The sequence below is a fragment of the Plectropomus leopardus genome, chromosome 6 (assembly GCF_008729295.1).
Source record: "Plectropomus leopardus isolate mb chromosome 6, YSFRI_Pleo_2.0, whole genome shotgun sequence".
Classification (NCBI taxonomy): domain Eukaryota; kingdom Metazoa; phylum Chordata; class Actinopteri; order Perciformes; family Serranidae; genus Plectropomus; species Plectropomus leopardus.
This window is the reverse complement of record NC_056468.1, coordinates 20889346-20910504: the sequence shown is the minus strand read 5'-3', so window position 1 is coordinate 20910504 and position 21159 is coordinate 20889346. Positions and strand designations below refer to the sequence as shown.

General features: G+C 39.1%; 1 protein-coding gene across 1 annotated transcript; it reads left to right on the top strand.

Annotated features, from left to right (window-relative positions):
- The first annotated feature begins 2311 nt into the window (after positions 1–2311).
- On the top strand, positions 2312–20057 carry slc1a3a (solute carrier family 1 member 3a). The gene is made up of 10 exons (XM_042488070.1): positions 2312–2476; positions 2933–3270; positions 4320–4457; positions 12707–12911; positions 13067–13109; positions 13646–13914; positions 14024–14257; positions 14681–14875; positions 15322–15456; positions 17651–20057. Exons 2-10 carry the CDS (start codon positions 3087–3089, stop codon positions 17853–17855), a joined length of 1608 nt encoding a protein of 535 aa, XP_042344004.1. The 5' UTR covers positions 2312–2476; positions 2933–3086; the 3' UTR covers positions 17856–20057.
- Positions 20058–21159: the final 1102 nt, after the last annotated feature.

Below are 21159 nucleotides of genomic sequence, written 5' to 3'. Positions count from 1 at the left end.
TCTCTCTCCCTGCTATTCAGACAGTAATTGCCTGTTTGTTGAGAGCTAATGATGGTTATCCAAGCATCTCAGAGGAACGATGATTTCACCGACAGCTCAGTGCTTTCCTTTGCTGCTCCATTATACTATGAATAATGATTACAGTTTGAAAATATTTGCTCCCTGATTGCAAACATGTTGTTCTGCAGCATGTGCTCAAGCTTTTTTTTCAGACTTAAAGGTCCAGTGTATGGGATGTAGTGGCCAGTGTTTTCTCTGTCCTGGGCCGCTGTAGAAGCAGCATAGAGGACTCAGTAGAAGAGGACCCATGCTGTGTATAAACGGCTCATTCTAAGGCAACCAAAACACAACAATTCTTATTTTCTGGTCATACACTACAATACACTATAAAAAATGTGAATATTATTTAATGTTAGCAATATAATATACCATTTCTGCCAATATTTCAAACCTGGAGCTACATCACTTTTGTTGTGCTGCTTTCAGACCCCTTTCACAAGTATTTACTTGGGAAGAAATGTTCTATACTATATTTGTAAATGTCATCATTACATATTAAAATATATTGCAGAAGTATTACATTTAAGTATTTAGTACTTTCATTGAGTCTTGTTGGCCTTTTTAACCCCCCCAATTCCCCCTAATTTTCAGGTAATTTTGTTAAAAAAAAAATGTTTAAACACATTTCTTGCTTATTTTGGGCCATTTCTTTTTTTGTTGCCCATTGCCTTCAATCAAGCCAGTTTGCTTTGGTTTCATAAGGGTTCAATTGTTTCAGTGTCAGACCAAAACCTGAATCTCAGTGGCATTGGGTCTGTACCAACAAAAGTGGCGGAAAATACACTTTCAATGCTTATCAGCAAATTCTTTTTCCAAAAACACTCACATTTACTATAATTAAATCAACAGACTTTTTCAATTCTTTAAATAGAAAACTTCTTTTTAAAAGTATTGCAAACAACTGTTTATCTCTGCAAAAGGAGAACAGGCAAGTCACAACAAGATCTGTGGATTAATGTGAGTAATTATATCATATAAAAGACACAGTAGGCTTGTTACTGCAGATTTGAAAGATTTTTTTTATTTTAGAAATGCTCAAAGAAAAAATGTTTCATTGCCGTGAGTGAACTTTCCCCATCACTCCCTCTACACGCTGCAAGTGCAGCCACTGTTAATGTATTCAAAACTCTTTGGCGGTGTCACTCTTGAAATTTCTTCTCCTCCCTGGTGTAAAAGACGAATGCCAGAGTCCGAGGTTATGTAATTTTTCTGAGGTCAGATGCAGCATGGAATACTGTGCGTGCGCGTGTGTGTGGACAACATCTCTGCCAAACATGGATTCCCTTGCTATGAGTCAGAAAGGATGCCTGCAACTCAACCTCTCTCCCCTACTTTTTCACAGACACATTCACCCACATTCACACGCGCACATTTCCTTACGTACCCTCGCCTTCATCCCATCACACATGCCAAACTGAATTCCTGAATCTGCTGCCAAGCTAAACTCCCAGTCATCAGCCTGCTTGTGTTTAGAAGTGTTTTGCTTCGTAACCACTGTGTCTCCTGCGCTAACGCTCAGGTAGTCATTACATTTAAATGGCACAGATGTGGCTGTCCACATCTGTCCAAGTAGCACAGCCGGCAGTATGCCAAAAATCCTCCAGATTTGAAACATGTTTACACAGAGTGTTTGTTTCCAAACCAAAAGCTGCTGTACCAGTTGCACCACTGGCACTTTTGGGTAAACATTTACCCACTGTGTTTAGCTGCGCCAACTGAAGACGCCACTGTTTTTCATGGAAAAAAAGACGACCTTTGTCTGGTTTAAATGTGTATTAAATTAAAATGTAGCAAAAGCAGGCAGTTTGATTGACTGGTGAGTGTATTTGTTGGAGATGTGCCAAAAGAAATGTATGAATGGCTAATCCACTTCCATATTTTTTTGATGGATGAGGGACTTTTATTTCTCTGTTGACTCACTCTCCACAGGAATCTCCAATCAGGCTGAACTTATCAAGCGTGAAAAACCTATTGAAAGGAAGGCTGAGTGGGACAGAAGAAAACAAGAAGGTCCTTTCTCTTTTTGCTGCTTGGAAAGCTCATTATTCCTCTAGCTCCCTTCTGTCTGAGAAGCACCCCTCCTCTAAATTACTTCACTTTTTTAGTTCCCGCCTCACCTCCCCACAAGCCCACACTGTGTAAGTGACTAGCTCTAGTTTTTCTTCTACTATAGCACCGCCTCCATTCTCTCACTGGCTCTTTTATTCCCTCATCCCTGCCAGTGCTCCCTCCTTTCCTTTCTCCTCCCCTCTCCTCTTTTTCTCCTCTTTCTCTCCATTGCTGGTTGCTCACACCAACCAGCTCGCAGCCCAAGAGCTCCTCTGTCTCTCTCACACTGATCGGGCTTTAAACCAGAACTTTACCCCCGAAAAAACTGAGACATTGCTCCAGAGGAGGTTATTGCTCAAGTATAAAGGTACAGAAACAACTTATATCTTAATATTTTACCATTTTATGTGTCTTAAGATGCATTTAAGCATTTGACCAGTAGCTGTCTGTGTGTTTCTGCATGCGTGTGAATGTAAATCTATGTCAGTAAAACCACACGTGGTGTTGTAGCTTCCCGAGTGTACGTATGAGGAAGTCTGCATGCCTTCACAGTTGTGGGTGCACACATGTGTTCTTTACAGTCTTCATTGATAAAAAAAGTTTTTGTTTTGCAATGCATGTTGGGGGGTGAATTTTTACACCATACTTTGTACGTGCTGTATAAAGGTTTTATGTGACAGTAAATGTGGAGTGTAGCAGTCCAATTTACATATATCATCTGACTAAATTAAGAGTCTGACAGAATGGTTGTCTGCTTTTTTATCATTTGTTTTCTGTGCTAAAATATTTGCTAACTCACTATATGCCCTTTCCTTTCAATCAGAACACATTAACCCCTCAAACCAAAGGAGAGGTTTGGTTGAGAGGAAGAAGAGCAACAGGTTATTCAGCTGCAACTTTAGGGTGTACCCATCGCATTTACGTGGAGATCAAGTCCCTACACATTTATAACAACTCTGAAGACTCCAGTAACAGCTATGACTCAGAGCAATGGGGAGAACTCGCAGAGGACCCAGAGTGGTCTTCACCAGATCCGGGCCAGGATCCAGGCCAGATCCTTGCAGGCCAGGAAGAGAGTGCAGAGCATCAGGAAGGAAGATGTGAGAGGATTCTTCATAAGAAATGCCTTTGTGATCTTTACCGTCGCTGCTGTCATTATTGGTAAGTGGAAAGTATAAGATGCTACTCAGACACTATTGGTAATTTAGTTTCAAAACTGGACATTATTAGAGAAGACCCTGCTCCTCTCCTTTCCATCTTTTCCACTCTGCTTTTCAAGCTTATAAAGAAAAAGTCATCAGCATTCTTCCTCAACACACCAATCCATCAATCTGGTGTGATCAACACCCCTGCAGCAGGACGGAAGGAGGAAACGAATTGAAATAAACTCAGCGGATGAGAGAATAGAGGGACCTTGGATGAACTTAGCAGGCAGGCCTTTATCTGACCCTGTAGCTGACCCTCGACCTGCTGCCATTAACCTTTGAATCTGACTCTGTAGGAAGTGAGCCAGGCCCACCCACTGCCTGCACATCTGCAGCCCTGCTAGAATTACACCATGCCATGACAGACACATTTAACCGATTGTTGAATTCAGGATATTGTTCAGTTCAGGCTGCTGGGTGCCACCTGGGTGCTGCAGTGAAGAATAGACCTCACTGAGACTGATGAAAAGAACTTCTGCACAAATATTCACCATAAAATCAGGTTTAAAAAAACGACCACAACAGAAGTGACAGTCATTGTGCAATCATTGGTATTTTTAATAGTCTATAAACTCCACCTCCTGCCCTCAAAATACCAGTAAATGCCAATGCCTGTCATCCACATTATTGCACAATAACTCTTCCTAGCAATGATAATGTTCTCATTTGCTTTAATTTTTAACAGTGTAGGCCCACCTCTCCCGCATTATTTGGGAAAATGTGGGTAAACAGTACCAGTGCTCTTACCCAGGAGTCTGCAAGGCAGTCATTTGATAAAAATATGTCGTTTCAGCTCTAAGGTGTCACTTTGAGGCTCTGAAACTGATCAGTATTTTGAGATTATCAATATCCATTCAGAAATATGCTACATTTTGATCATTTTGACATGCTACAACTGCAGATATCAAATCTGTGATTCTCTCTTTCTCGTGTGGACACAAAAAATTTGAAATGTTAAAGTTGATAAAGTTTTGACTTTTCCTCCACATCTGTTTCTCATTGCAGGCATTATCCTGGGATTTGCCCTGCGTCCTTACAACATGTCTTACCGGGAGGTGAAGTTCTTCTCTTTCCCTGGAGAGCTGCTGATGAGAATGCTTCAGATGCTCGTGCTACCCCTGCTGGTTTCCAGCCTCATCACAGGTAAGAGCTGAGCATAAGGTCATAGGACATCTCCCAACAGAATGATCTCTCAATTTGACCTCTTACTCTTCTGTGCTTTTGAACAGTCGCACAGGAAGACTTTGACATGGTAGTATTCTTGAGTTTTGAAAGTCCATTTATTTTCTGTCACTGATAATCAAACTGAAATATCTCATGCATGTGAATCTGATCGAGTCATTGGAGTGAAGTGTTGGGGATGTCTGCCTCCTCTCAAATATAATGGATCTAGATGGCACTCAGCTTTTGATGCTCAAAGCACAAAAACTTTAAAAAAAAACCTCGACAACAACGCCTCTTAGCTGTAATATTAGCTAGCTCAGTGTTGCAGTAGATGCACGCTTCCCTCTGTGCGGTGTTAAGGTTGGCAGGTGTGGTTTGGTAGAAAGAAAATAGTTCCTACATAAAACTGTTAACAACAAGGCCCGTGGACTTTCTTGACTAACTGGGTCGTGATTACTGGAGAGAGACATTGATGTTGAGTTTTTCCAATTTACTTTTTGGAGCTTTTAACATTGCAAGCCGAGTGCCATTAAGTTCCATCGTATTGGAGAGAAGTCAGACATCTCTACGACCGTTACCTACAACACTCGACAACTCACACTAAAACAATGAAGCTTGATAAATAGCACTACAGGTAAAGGCCGACACATCAAACTGACATCAGAGAACTAGCTGCAACGAAAGCTGCCTGCTGCTTTGCCTCACATCTCCTGTGTCTTGGCCAAAAAAAATTGCACACAAACACACCGCAAAGACTGTACCCGAAAGTGACTGTCTGAAATCCGCACACAAAACAGGGAAACTACGTCAGCTTGTTGTGTCAGGGCCTTACGAGAAAGAATATATATTTGTGATTTTGGGGTGAGTTGTTCCTCTTACAAAGAAATCTGGTGATGTTGCTTCCACCCAGGGCACACACAGAACTCACATATGGTTGTATCATTAGTAACGGTAAAAAGTGTCTGCTATTTTTAGTTCCTCAGATATCTAAAATAAGCAGACATATCGTAGACACTTCCAGTAGCAGCCTGTGTGACACTGTTTTGTTCTAAATTTATATCAAACAACCCAGTCACCACCTGCAGCAAAATACTACTGTATATCCTAATACCAGAAAAACCCCAAACATTTTCTTTTATCAGCACTATCTGCGACATGTGTGTAAGCCTTTGTGCTCAGAAGGGCTCCTCAGCTTTCTGGCACAAACTGTAAAAAATACACCAGACAAAAACCCATCCACTTTTTGCTACTGTTCCCCTAACTACTAGCCTGAAGATAATGTTACTAAGTGGTGGGTCATGATGCAAAAGTGGGTCCATTCTGAATGGACAGCAAGTGACTGTGGATGAGGAATGTGTCAAACCCAAAAAAACCCCACTTTATTTTAGCTCAAAGCTTTTATTTTGAAGTGCAGTTTCTGTTTATTCTTGCAATATGTTTTATTTCTTTGTTTTCTAAGCCAACATGTTATGAAATAAAATTTAAAAAATAAGATAAAATTGAAAATGCGATATTTTATCTAGTGTGTGGACCTTGAACTATAATGACAATGGAGAGCTGGACCCTGTGGCTGGACCAGTTGGGAACCACTGATGTACAGTACAGCATAAGTTTGCACATATGTAAAAAGTGGGACAACTCTCTGTTTATATGAGATTTTAGTTACATGTTTTGCATTGGACATGTGTTTTCAGTGGATAAAGTTCATACCAGTGATAGTGCTGTTTGTTGTTTTGTGGCTGCACTGATGAACACGTACCTCAGGAGAGGCAGAGTGAACCAGCTGTTTGTTCAGTCATCGCTGTTTGTTGTTTTTTGGCCAAGTGGCGGATGGGGTAAGGATGACCTCATGAGCGAGAGAGAGACAGAGACAGAGATAGAGAGATATGTTTTGAACTGCTGGTCTCAATCACATGCTTGACCAATGCTGTGGAGGTCTTGATCTTGATACAACATGACCAAAGCGATCCCGGCTTTACTGTGTTTTAATTGAATAAGCAATTCATCATTTCTTGAATAGATCACTTCAAGGTTTCAGTACATCTTGTACCTTGTGCAGCTCAAGTTTTTGGGGCTTTATCTGAGAAATAATCACAAACATATGACACTGAGGTTTTCTACTCCATGGATATAGTGAGTTATTCGTCATTGTTGATATGGCTCATAAAACCATTCAGACATGCGGGGGTGTTTTCTCCCGGAGGCCTGTGGGTTTGTCACTAAGCAGAGCCTCCACTTGTTATTGAAGAAGAAGTGTAGATAGAGTCACGGAACATGTGAGTTTCCAAAAACACAGGTCAGCAGCACTGACTGACAAAGGCAGGCGGGACATACTGAGACCAAATGTCCAGTCCCTGAGCAGTGATTGACAGGGGAAGAGGCCCGTCTCCCCAGCGGATGACAGAGACACGTTGTCCGATAATAACCTGCTTTGTGCTGCAGCGGGGCGTAACATCAGCATCCTCTGACATCATGTCACATGACCGCAGCCACAACATGTGGAAGCAACAAAGAGGGCTGTTCTGTAGCCAAGTCATCCAGCACATGGCTCTCATGTGTGTATGTCTGCCTTTGTCCAAGTTACCAAATGCAAAGTTGTCACTAGTCTAGGAAACATCAACTACTACATTACCACAGATTACAAAGTTTTCTGCTGCCCTTTTTTTTGATCTTCGGGAAATAGATTTGAAACCATCTATTGCAGGGAATATCATGTTTACTTTATGTTATCATTGAGTAGTGAGTAGTTTGGCTGTGCTGCTTGATTTTGAAAGTCCACACTGCATAAAGGCAGCAACTTTTATCTTTATTAATGATTAATCTGACAATTACTTTCCTGATTAATCAATGAATCATTTAGTCTATAAAATGGCAAAAAGTGAAAAATGTCCATCATCATTTCCCAGAGCTTAAAGTGACGTCTTAGAGTTGCTTCATTGTCAACTGTCCAAACTCCAAAGACTCTTCATTAACCATTATAAATGACAAAGAAAGGAGCAAATTTTCAAATTTAAGAAGGGGGAACCAACAAATGTTTGACATTTTTGTTTGAAAACTGAAACGTTTCATCAATTATCAAAATAGTTGGTAATCATTTTCTTCGATCGACTAGTTTATTATTTGACAAGGAGTTGTAGCTCTAAACTGCATTGCTATAGCATATCATACATTTGTGTCATTTTGTGTGGAACAGAATTGGTTGAAACACATTTGTCTGCATCTGCTTCACCACTACGCAGATTACAGGTAGTCATATCAGTTTGCAACATCAAAACCGGCACAGCCTGTGCCTTTGGGTTGACATGATCTGGTTCCACCCTTAAAGAATGTGAGCACACTGGATGCAAATAAACTCCTCTATGTAGAATTATTATAATGCTAACATGCAAATTTCAAGTGATTTTCAGTGCCAATTGAGAGGTCATTAGCTAGCTGTCCAAAATTCAGTAGATTAGATTGAAATCAGAAGTCACAGCAACTACAGCTTGAAAAGTATAACTGTTTCACCAACATACAAAAACACACTGCATAACTCACGCTGTGACTCAAGAAATTTTGACTGTCAATGAAACAGACGAATCAGTAGATTAAAAGATTATAACTGAAAATTCAATAAACACATTTAGCAAAAGGTCATTAGTTAGTTAACAAATTATGACATGTTTCTCAACACCTGCTGTAGATCTCAAGTTTATAAAAGTTTAAGTCACCATTTAAAGTTGCTCCTTTTTTTCTTGTAGTCTTTCAAATGCTTAAACTATGATCTCAGTTGAAAAATTATATGAGAAGCCTGAGGTAACTTAAGAGGACAACAGCTTCTTTTAATCTTGAAGGACATTTTGACATACTTTAACTGGGTTTGGCTGCATTTCTACCCCCACAGCGTATTGCATTCACCCACTTTCCCATAAAAACCAATCTCCTACAGCATTATGCCTGATTTCTAGAGCAGTGATTGCTTTACATACATGACATGGAGCACGACTTTGAGAGTAACATATTTTAGAGGATAAGAGCATCCAAAGCATATGACTTCTTTTCCGCAAACACTTGGCCCCTGTGTAAACTGGCTGTCACGCTCCTCAGGCTGAATTGTGCCTCTATGTGAAAGGGGTTGTCCCAGAAAGGGACTTGCCTCTGAATTTTGATCTACAAGTTAAGTTAAAGTTAAACTGGGAATCAGAAAGTTTCAGTAGAGTGCAGAGGGGCCCTAGAAGGTATTAAATGAAGGAAAGCAAGACAAGTGGACAGTCAGGCAGGAGAACCAAGGATCAGGGACTATGAGAGACTTCATACAAACCATTCAACATATGTTTGCTACAAAATCCATATTGTCTTCAGGCATTTCATTATGATAGCTGAGAGTTTGCCACAGAGTATTATAGGAGCCAGGGAGGGGGCTGGACAGGGAGAGGGGATGTGGGCAGTAAAAAAAAGGAGGAAAAGGAGGATGATTACAGAGGAGGAGGAGGGAAGCTTGATGAAGGAGGGAGAGGGAGTAGAGGGGAAGACCAGAACAAGAAGTAAAGACAGGACATGAATGACGAGAGGGATGAAGATTCTTCATTCTTTCCAATTCTTTGTGAGTTTGTTACATTAAGACAGCAACGTAAAGGTAGAAATGAAATAATGAAGTTATTAAAATTGTCAAATCAGTTTCAACTCATGGATTGGAAATTTCACTTGAATATGTAGCTGGTAATAAAATGTAATGTAAGTTCTCCCTCAATGGAAAGGTCCTTTGCAGTGTTAAATTACAATAATTATACTACATACATTCTGTCTAAAGCCTTATTTAAATTTGTCAGTATCTGAACTCAAGACTACACACAAGTTCATATAGTTAGAGTTTACAGTATATATATTTATTTCAAAATGATTAGAGAGCTTAAGGGATGGTGCTTTTTGTCGTTGTTGTTGTTGTTGTTGTTGTTGTTGTTGAGAGAAGTTGCCTGGTTCCCTCATCAAAAAGACATTTGGATTTTTGATCATTGCAAGAAAAATAAAACCTCTCTCGCAAACATATGTTTATGATACTTGCACATTTTGTTTAACATGATGATATTAACAAATGAACACCACTTTTAGAAATTTTGAAGCATGAATGCAATAACCAGAAGTAAAAAGCTAACATTAGGCTGTAAACGAACTTAACTACAGTTTAAACATCACCACAATGAGGCTGTTAAGTTGTGTTCAGTGTGATGACGTTCTTTAGTCTCATTTAGTGACTTGTTAGCAACCGTTTTTGTTAAGACAAAAGTCAGCATATACTGAGTGTGGTATATACTGACTTACAACTTATGACTTATTTTTTGTTGTAGAGCAACAACAAATAAGTCTTGTGCTAGTGTTAACTATAGACCTTATTTCGGGAATCTAAACTAAACCCATTCAAACAACACTTTGTCTTCAAGACGAGGCAACCTGAAGTGCAAAATGCTGACTCATTTGCAGATGTTAGGACTGATTCTGCATCACTCTATTGTTTTAGTCTACATTTTACTTTTTTGTACCTTTTTTTTTACATTGTACCTGTGCTATGCTGCTACTAACGATTATTTCAATGACTTTTTTTTAATTAACCAATTAAATTCACTGTTATGCAGATGATACCTAATTATATCTATTGATCAAGCTAGATTGAACCAATCAGTTAGCTAAACTTTAAGTGCAATTTTCTGATGTGGAAGTCAGATAAGACTTAAGTTGATTGTACTTGGCCCCAAACACCTCCAAAACACAGTATTTAAAGATACAGTTACTCTAGGGGTATTGCCCTGGCCTTCCAGCAGTACTGTAAAGAAACTCAGTGATCTAAGGTGAGTTGTGTAGTGCTTGTATGGTTCAACTAGCACTCCCCAAAGCCTAAGATACTTAGTATAGTATTACTTAAGACAAAGAAAAGCATCAATTAAACACATTTCAGGCTGGAATCAATGAAAATAGATGATACTGACTAATTTTTAAACCCTTTCAGCTCTAAATTTTGAACCTAACAGACTGACGTGGAGATATTTTCTGACTGCAGTCTCGCTAAAACTATGGAGTCAATCTTTGCCCTGCATCAGTGGATGTTAATTGCCCACTGGTCAGACCTATTGCAGTCAGTGTGTCCTGTGCTTCAACCCCCCCCCCCTAAAGTAGGCCTACTTTTGTGTTTGATGAACATTCCCCTTATGAGAAAGAAAGTCATTCTCCCTGCTCTCCTTCAGTCTTCGTTCTTTCGTTCCTTTGAAAGGATGGAATTGGTGAGGCTGCGTCGGTTGTTGCCTGGACAACAGGTTGGAGATCATTGTGTGCGTGCGGGGCTGACTAAGTCAACAAGTTTTCCCAGGGCTGTCAGAAAAGGAATAGGAGGAGAGCAGGAGAGGTAACAGGGGGTTGGGAGGAAAAGGGTGGCAATGAAAGAGGATTGCAGCAATAAGATCAGCGTGCAAGAGAAAGAGAGGAGGGAGGCAAAGATGTGGGGGTGGGAGGGGAGGAAGAGCAGGGGAAGGGGTACGAGGGGGCACCCTGAAACAAGAGGTGGGGATGCAGAGAGGAGGTGAAGAGTTTGGAAGAGGAGAATGAGGGAGGGAAGGATGAGGAGGGGAGGAAGAGGATCAAAAAGAATTGCATAAAAGCTTAAGTCTTGGGCATGTTGAGACAAGAGGAACAGAGAGGGCCAAGGCAGGGGCACAGGGCACACATACACATGCACACATGCACACAAACACACACACACACACACACACACAATCCCAAAGTGCCACGTATGAAAGGAACACATACATCTCCCATCACACAAAGCCTGCTTTGCCTTGTACAGCTCTGAATGAAGATAATAGCCATAATAGGATCTGACACTTTGAAAATACAACACCACTGTCATGTCTTTTGAGGCTGCATGTCTGTTTCCAAATCCAGTTCTCTGAATGGCTGCATTTCTTTTTAACACCGTTATCCTGACAAAGTCTGTTTAATGCCATTAGAGCTGTGGACAATGCTTTAGCCTCCAGGCTTTGTAAACTTCTCTCATATAAAGCTTTTTTTTTCTTTCCCCAGTAATGCTTTATCACTTCTTAGAAAAAGCCTTGTCAGAACTATTTCTCCTGCAACCTGAAATTGATTTGTGGCTTTCCAGCAAGCCAGTAAAATAAAACTCGCCACATATTTAAGGTTTTGTATACTGTATAATTAGATAGCATCCAAAGTTCATTGCAGGGAATGAACATAGCTTCTTTGTAATGCGACCATCCGCTGTTTCTTCTGGATCTAGCTGCAACACTTTTTTCTTTCTGTATAAATCGCTGCTCTGTTTGTATTTTCAGAAGTTGTTCACACAAATATTTAACTGAGGTCAGACTGTTAATCTATAACTGACACTCGGTCTGCTCTCTGTGTTCTCAACAAACTAATGTTGCACTTCGGGGACACGCAGCACATGTTGTATGATCAAATGAGACCCAATAATTTGTACTGTCTTGTGAAGATTTCTGCCAAACCAGCACAAAATCAGAATTTGAGAGGCACATTTTTAGCACATTTTCAAAGTTTCTCCCTGTGGATATGATTAAAAATTAATTTTCTGTATATGAAAATACAGTAGATAAGCAGGTTTTGTACATTAGATATGCTCCTGTTGTAGTATATTAGTTGTTTTGCAAAGGTCAGAGTCAGATTGTATTACTTGCTGCTCTTTTTTGTCATAGATAGTTAGTCAGATAAGCCAGATGGGTGTATTCCTCCTGTAATTACAGCGCCTTTTCCCAGGCTAACTGTATACTCATAGGGACACTTAAATGCAAACTGTAAGATCACAGGGCAACACAACAAAAGCTGATGGGGATGTTGATTTTTTTTCATGTATAGAAATAACAACAATGAGGCAGTTTTTCTTAATAGTTTAATCCTGAAATTATGGCAGTGATATTTACTCTCAATCTATTGATGCAACTATGTATATGGAGGCAACATTTGATTTTGTGTTATTTTGTTCAAGTGAATGTTACTTAAAGCAAATGTAAAGCAAATGAATGTCTGAAACAAGGCATATGATGAAAGAATTAATGATTACATTGCACTGTTGCTACACTGCTGCTCCCTCTACAGGAACTATTTGGGATTCTTAAGTTTGATCCATGCTTCTGATGATATGGGTAAAGAGTACAGGCGGATAAATAATTACTTGAGAAACCTTTTGGAGGTTAAACCCTGCTATACATTCATTAACATGTCTTTTTCAGGTATGGCCGCTCTGGACAGCCGTGCTTCTGGTAAAATGGGTATGAGGGCCGTCATCTACTATACCACCACTACAGTCATTGCTGTGTTCATCGGTATTGTCATGGTGCTCATAATTCACCCTGGAAAAGGATCAAAGGATGAGTTTGCCAAGCAGCCGCAGATAGAGCAGGTCAGCCCCGCTGATGCCTTCCTGGACCTTATCAGGTACAAACACACTCACAAGAGAACTCCAGCAAACTGATATAATAAAAAATTGTATGCCTGTTTTTTTTTGTTTGTTTGTTTTTTAGTGATGTGTTGACATTTTTTTAGTGATTTGTAATTAGTAATAAAAATGTACCTCTTTTGTCGTTTTCTAGAAATATGTTTCCTCCTAACCTTGTGGAGGCCTGCACCAAACAGGTACCTTTTCCAACACAACCTCTCTCTTTCTGTGTGCTCCAGCTACATTTAATGTTTTATAATTGTAATTGTAATTGTCTTTTTTATATACATATTGCAGTTGTCATTTCTTTCAGCTACTTACTGGAAATGTAATACTTTAGCAATTAAATCTAAATTTGCCATTTATATAAAAACACACACCAGATGCCCATATGCCTATGCTTATACCTGACAATTCAAAGTAATTAACAGAGGCCCTCATCTCAGTGCCACTTTCACTTCCTCATTCCAACACATTTTAGGCAGATGGGGTAGTCTGGAGGGATTGTGACATTTTGTGTACCAGATGTTGGTAAAGGAAAATGAAAGCACAAACGAAATATTTAAATTTTGAGTCATTTGAATATTTTTCTTCATATATTCCCCAAGCTAGACTCTGTAATGACCCTGAATCTTTTATTCATAAAAAATATTATGTTATATTAAATTAGTAATTATTGCCCTGGGCACTTACTACTATTTAACCCATCCACTTTCTTTTTTAAAAAATCTAGTTCAAGACACAGTACGCCAAGAGAGTGGTACATGTGACAATGACCGTGAATGAATCCATATTCACACTCAATGGTAGCCAGGAGATAGCGCGGGAGGAGATGATCCCGGTGCCGGGGGCGGTTAATGGGGTCAACGCTCTCGGCCTGGTGGTGTTCTCTATATGTTTCGGTCTGATCATCGGGAGCATGGGGGAACAGGGGCTGCCCCTCAAGGACTTCTTTGACTGTCTCAATGAAGCTATCATGAGGCTGGTCGCCATCATCATGTGGTGAGTGCCAGGGGGGATTGATCAGTGGATGGATTAATGGATAGAGCAAACATAGAATTAAGTGTTGGATATGGATTTCAAATTCACATTAACACCCTTTGATCCCCAGGTATGCCCCTATTGGTATCATGTTCCTGATTGCTGGTAAGATTGTGGAGATGGAAGACATCACAGCGATGGGTGGTCAGCTGGGGATGTACACAGTGACAGTCATTTGTGGCCTGCTCATCCACGCCATCTTTGTCCTGCCAACACTCTACTTCATCATCACCAGGAAGAACCCTTTCACTTTCATCGCTGGACTGTTGCAGGCACTCATTACTGCCCTGGGAACATCCTCAAGGTTTGTGGTTGGGTTGTGTTTAACTGAAAATCTCATAGACTGATAAGGATGGTCAAGCTAGAATTTGCTACCTTTTTTCGCACTCAGAGTACAGGGAATGAAATGGCATTGCTCAAAAAACTGTAACAAAACTGAAACAAAACGAGGGGAAGTGCTGTACATATTTGAATGCACTTTATGTCTGTTTCTTCAATATGCATTTTTATGTGACAGTCATTTCTCTATATTTAAATCAGAATCGACCAGCAGTGATTGGTTTTAGGCTAAAGTATTCAGTAAGCCTCCCTGAATGCTACATATAATGACCGTTGATAAGCATGATTCAGCAACTTTCTGTAATTTCTAGGAGACCGGGTTGATTTTTCCCTATGTCCCTATTTTCCTTTTTTTTATTTGATCCTCTGTCTCCCTCTCCTCTTTCAGCTCTGCCACACTGCCCATCACTTTTAAATGCCTGGAGGAAAACAACAACGTGGACAAGCGTGTGACCCGTTTCGTGCTCCCTGTGGGAGCCACCATCAACATGGATGGTACTGCTCTATATGAAGCCCTGGCTGCCATCTTTATCGCTCAGGTCAATGATTATGACCTTAACTTCGGACAGATTCTTACCATCAGGTATGTGATATAGAAGACACTTAAGTTTGTGCTCTTTTTACATCCATTATAATGTCATTTAATAAGTACCCAAAAGGATTTGATTAAGTAAACCTCGCCTTGCCCTGAGAGTTGAATCATTTTTGGAAGTACTGTAGAATATTTTGATCATATTTGTCTTTCATTCCGACAAGAAATACCGCTTAACCTAAGTTAAGCATCTCCGAGCCTCAGACACAGGCTTTAGCTTTATAAATTACTTTCTAATCACCAGACTTGCTTTTTGACTATCGGGATAGAGGGGGAATTTAAGCCAACATAATGACTTTTAAGTGACCCTCTTCAATGCTAGGAACAAAAAATGATGGACGGATCAGTAAAGGGACATATGTCACTGTTGCACTGCACTGAAGGATTGTTAGATGACTAAAACTTCCATCCATCTTTTTGTCTACTTTTTCCATCAGTATCACGGCCACAGCGGCCAGTATTGGAGCAGCTGGAATCCCCCAGGCAGGACTGGTCACCATGGTGATAGTGCTAACATCTGTTGGCCTGCCTACTGATGACATTTCACTCATTATTGCAGTTGATTGGTTTCTGTAAGTATTGGTATATAAAGTTTTAAAAAACTATATATAATTTAAAAAAAAAAAAGATCTTGTCAAGATTGTTCCTCAAGTTGCACCGGCACGCGAAACTCGCAAATGGTGGCTTTATCAATCCTTTAAATCTAGAAATAAAACTGCATGTTGTATATACAGTATATCAATTAACACAACATCAAATCCACACACTGTACATAATCATCTAGTCTATGTATATACTTTCATTATTTATTTCTTAACACTTTGTATATAGTTCACAACTTAGAGAACATTTTAATCATGTAAAAATACTTTTTTTGTTGTTTTTTTTTGTTGGCCATTGGTGTTTTTTACGGTATATATATTTATAAAATATCAATATCAGCCAATGTCCAGAGTGCCCAGAGTATGCTCAGTTGCTCTCAGAGTGTGGTGCTCTGAATAACTGAATAGTATACTCCAACAGCGCTCTGAATTAACACATGGTCCTGTTTCTAGAGTGCATTTTTGCACTCGGAATGACTATTTTTACGAACATATCCCATGTCACAAATGTCTGTTTCTGCTCTGAAAATACTTCAGTTGACTTTAGCTTGTAAATTTTTCTACAGTTTCATTTCTGTATTTTCAGGCCTGTTTTTTTTTGGGCCCAATCACAGCCGGTGATTGACACAGTCTGAGAGAACCAATGAGCACATTGACCGGACTGCACCGGTGAAAACAAATCTGTTTGTTAGCACCTTGAGAAATTAAAGAAGAAACACAACAACAGGCACTGTGCCTCAGCCTGGCATGTAACAGTACATAATTGTGCTGTTTACGCTTTACTTTTATTTGTCTAGCTTTGTTGTCCTTGTTCTCAGATGTTATGTGTATTTGTGTGTAAGTATGCTGAGAGCAATTCCAAAAAAACAAGTCAAATACCTTGTATTTTTCACATACTTGGCCAAGAAACGGGATTTTTCTTTTTCTTTGGAGAGGAATGAAGACCGTTACATCATGAGGATGTTTTATTTTAGTAGTACAAGTGGTAGGAATTCAATTCAGCTCCACCCAAGGAGGGTTAAAGGGTAACAAGCTATCAACTTGGTGTGCTGTAACTCCTGAGTGGATTATGGGACAGCTTCCAGAGACACTCCCTTCATATTCTTTGCCTCTCAATCCATCTGGTTTTTATTCTATCGGCATCCAAAGCCCAACTTTCTCATTATCTACTGGCTGTGTTGCATGTGGTTTGAAGATTGCCTTCAGAGATTACAACTATGCTTCCAGTTTACCAATGCTGCTTTTTATGTACACACATTTAGAGACTCTCCATGTGGATTTAATTTTCAGTGTCTTTAATGAAACCGTTATTACCAGAACCATTTAGGACGCCATAAACCCACACACTGCAGCTTAGAGCTGCACGTTGGAAACATGAACAATTATAAAAAAGCAGCCTACAATGTAAAACAGGCTGTGAAGGAGGCAAAAGGAACTCAACTGAAATGCACAAGTTTCAGGCAGTAATTATAATATATTCAGGAGGTGACACAACCACTCAATATTCGAATATGCTAAAAATGAAAATTTAATAAATTAAAAATAAATAAAATAAGAATAATAATACATCAGGCAACCATGCACAACTGTCAGAAATAGTCATCAGCAAATGTAATCATAATCATAAATATACTAAACAAATTGTTAAAATTATTAATAGTGATTCCAGTATTATGGTGTACTGCAGTTCTGCATGAGGTTCAAGTATTTGTCAGGGCGCCCGCATGAAGTTTTATAAATGTGTCAATATTGTGCTGCATGTGTGACTTATGTAAACAGTAGTAGCTTTTACTCACTGCAATATTTGTCAAATACTTTATAGCTGTACTTGCTTATGCTTAATAATTTAGTATAGCAAGAAATTTGTTTTCAAAATGGGAAATTCTCTCTGGGAGGCGACCCCCAGAACGTGGCCTAGCACTAACTGAAGGAGATGATGGGGTTGCATTTCACTGGAGTTAAACCTTGCCATAATCTTTAAGTCTTTTTTTCCTCTCATCTTTTGTTTGTCTTGTTTGTTCTGTCTTGTTTTTTGTCTTTTCATTTCATCTGTAGTCATCTAGTAGTCTCTTGTCTTGTCTTGTTTTGTCTTGTTTTGTTTTGTCTTATTTCATCTTGTCGTCTCCCTGCCTCCTGTCCTCAACTTTTCTCTGTCTGCCCTCAGGGACCGATTGCGCACCACAACCAATGTCCTGGGAGACTCCATTGGTGCCGGTATAGTAGAACATCTGTCTCGCCACGAGTTGCAGAAGGACCCTGAGGTGGGCAACTCAGTGGTAGAGGAGGCAGACAAGAAGCCGTACCAGCTCATCTGCCAGGAGAATGAGTATGAGAACGAGAGACGTGCTGACAGTGAGACCAAGATGTAAATTTTTGGTCTGAAGATGCATGATTGAAGGGTTCGAATGAAATTGATCTACAGCTAGAATATATTTCAGCCAAGATGAGTTCCACTAATGTGTGAGGTTGAGTGTTGGCTTTCCTGACACACTGTAGACTTGAAATGGTTAAGTGACGCATTGTTTTTGTGCTATGATGCTTCCTAAGAGTACTATTATGTGTATGCCATCAGGTGGCAGCTGTTTACTTTTAAGGATAAACATCTCTGGAGACCAGCTTTCCGTGGCCTGCATGCCATATCCGTCTCTTCCCAGAACTGTGATGACTAATCTCACCCACTAGAGGCCAGTATTGCTGTGAGTCTTAACACCACAGCAGATTATACAGGCCATTTTTGCAAAGACTTTCACTGGCTTTAAAGTTGTTACTTCTGTTCTGTTTGAACAGTATCATGTGGGAAAATGTGAATGAAATGGTTTTAAAAATCTGCTTGGAGACAGATGTGAGGTGTTGGATGTCATGCACATACACTAGGCTGACCAGGCCAACTTCTTTGGGGAAAAAGGGCTGTTCATTTACAACTTCTTCTGCAGACGTTAGTGGCTTTATTTTCTATGATTTGGTGTATGAACTTCAACTAAATGAATGATTGATGTTTTTTACCTTTGTTTCCTAACCATGCAAACCAGGAAGTGCTATCTGACGCTGTCAGAATATCTTGGCAACTATCCAGCTTTTCCCTTTTTCTTTGTCTTTTATTTTTACAAATTTTCCTTAAACAAATCATTACAATCTTTAGACTAAGTAACCAAAATCCCTCTACCACGGTTTAACTATAAATGTGCTCAGCTGAGAGTTTGAACTGTAATCAAATCAGAATTGTATGCCGATATATATTCCAACCAAAAAAAAAATTACCAAAAATAATATCCAAATTTCCGAGGAGTACTTCACCCATTAAATGACAATTTCAGTTAATCTTACTATATTCTGCTGAATTTGTGGTGAAAGCTTTGTTTTTCTTGCATGCCTTAATGGAAGATGGCAAAAATATTGATTTAGTTATTGACTGTGGACTAAAATTACCAATAGTAAATAAATAAAACATCAGTTTACAAACTCTCACAAAACTTGTGCAGCGTAATTGGACTCTAATTTATCCATTTGTATGCTTGATACTTCCCATACACGTGCGTTTTACTAAAAAAAAAAAGTCTTATACTGCACACATCGTGTGAGAGTTTGCAAATGAATGTTTTGATGTAGTTTGCTCTTGTTAAACATGGTCCCCAATCAATTAATAAATTAATATGTTCAACGTTTTCTGTGGACGCATGTAAGAAAAATGTTTTTGTTGCAAATTCAAGGTAAAACGGCATGACTAACTGATACACAAATCGTTATTTTACAGTTTTCGTTTAAATATTCCCTTCCCATGCTCAAACAAAATGCTAACCTGCAAAGTAATACAGTGCTGCTTCAATAGGAAGATAATAATGATTTTATTTCTGCTAAATTCTAATGATGATTGTGAGTACATCCCTTACACAGGCCCTTTAATATGGGGCAACAACTAATTATTTGGTTGAAACATTCATATGACGGTATACATTTTTTTTAATATTAAATTGGTAAAATGGTAGACATTAGGTTGAATATATAATTTTTAATTGTCAATTAAACTTTCTTTAGATAAAATCTAATGTTGATTTCATTTGATTTAATATGGATGTGTGTTGTAAAGTTACAAATTTCAGTTAACTCCCCATTTTTTAGTTTAGTGAGCTTGTGCTCGAGCTAATTCTGTATACATAGCACATGTAACATTTACATAGAAGTTGCTTTGTATAGAAGTTTCCTCTGAATATACTGTATAGAGAAATGTAGATACATGTGTACATTTATTGTAGATTTGAATTGTAAAAGGTTACTTGAGGATTGCGTATGTAAAGATGTTGTAACCATGCTCTTATAATGACCAAACTAACAATCCCTCTAGTTCCTTTTACAAATGCAAAACTGGCTGATTTAAAGGACCAATTTTTTTTTTCTTTACACACTTGAGGAAATGGAATAGTTCCTTTGTTTACAGTTGCTGGTGTCTCTTGATATGACCATTTCTCTTGGGAATTCACATGTGACTACACATACACACACACACACACACAGGAATGAATTATAGTTGTAGTTTTGTCTTGCATGGATTTTTATGAATAAAAAAAATGAAATAATTATTGTTTTAGTTATTGTTTTATTATGAAGATTATGAATGTTGGTGGCTAAGTGGATAAAGCAGGTACCCCATGAATAAAGGCACTGTCCTAGCCACAGCAGCCTCAGGTTCAACTCCCGCTCAAGGCCCTCTGCTGCATGTCATCACCACTCTTTCTCCCCCTTTCACACTACTGATTTGTCCTATCTAATAAAGGCTAAAATTCCCCCAAAAAACCTTTAAAAAACAATAAAAATATGTAATATGTAAACTATGAACCAAGCATCCATTTAATAATGAGAACATGTCTTCAAATTTTATAAATTCTTATGAACTCTTGTTTGATATCTTCCGGGATCCATATTCTTCATATGTTTGCATACTATCTATAACGTCTGCATGTCTGTTCATCCAGGGAGAGGGATCCCTGGATTGTGAGGGAATCCGAGGACAGAGGGTTTTGAATGCTGGGAAAAAATTGTAAAGCCTCTTAAGCATGGAGGGATTACTAAAAAGGTTTGTCAAACTCAGGCCAAGGGGCCCTATGTGTCAGGATGCCTCCCCGGCCTTTACCTGCAAAATCGCCTTCATTCCTGCTTCTTCCCATCAAACACGTGGTGGCAGCAGCACCCCACTGACAGGGGTCATTCAGCTGAGCCTTCCCTCATATCAATATTGGTATTGGTTTTAGTAATAACACTGTTGCTTTCCATTTTTGGTTTATTTTTTAATAAAATTCCACTCCAATTTATTTAATTTTCCTATTTATTACCGTATTAATGGGGATTTTTAAAATGTATTTATTTATTTATTTTTACGTTTTGTTAAGTCCTTTGAATTTTCCTAAACTAAACATCTGATCAGAGAAACAAAATACAGGTTAGCTAATTCAGAAAAGTATGTGTGCGTGCGCGCGCACGTGCATTCGCGTGTGTGCACGCGCGCCCGTGTTATGTTCGAATTTGAATTAAACCTTTATGACGTGGATAGAATGTGTGCTACATTAGAATTCGAATTAAACCTTTACGGCGTGATAGAGCGCGTGAGGGGGCAGTTAGTTTGCTGGAGTCTTTGAAGACAGCATCTGACTTATTATAGGAAGGCGAACTCGCAAGTTTCAA

Bases quoted from the DNA above. Each gene is read 5' to 3' on its own strand.
- slc1a3a (XM_042488070.1), top strand. From the start codon at position 3,087: ATGACTCAGAGCAATGGGGAGAACTCGCAGAGGACCCAGAGTGGTCTT. The intron at 3,271-4,319 runs GTAAGTGGAAAG...TTCTCATTGCAG, and splicing joins CGTCGCTGCTGTCATTATTG to GCATTATCCTGGGATTTGCC. The intron at 14,876-15,321 runs GTATGTGATATA...TTTTTCCATCAG, and splicing joins GGACAGATTCTTACCATCAG to TATCACGGCCACAGCGGCCA.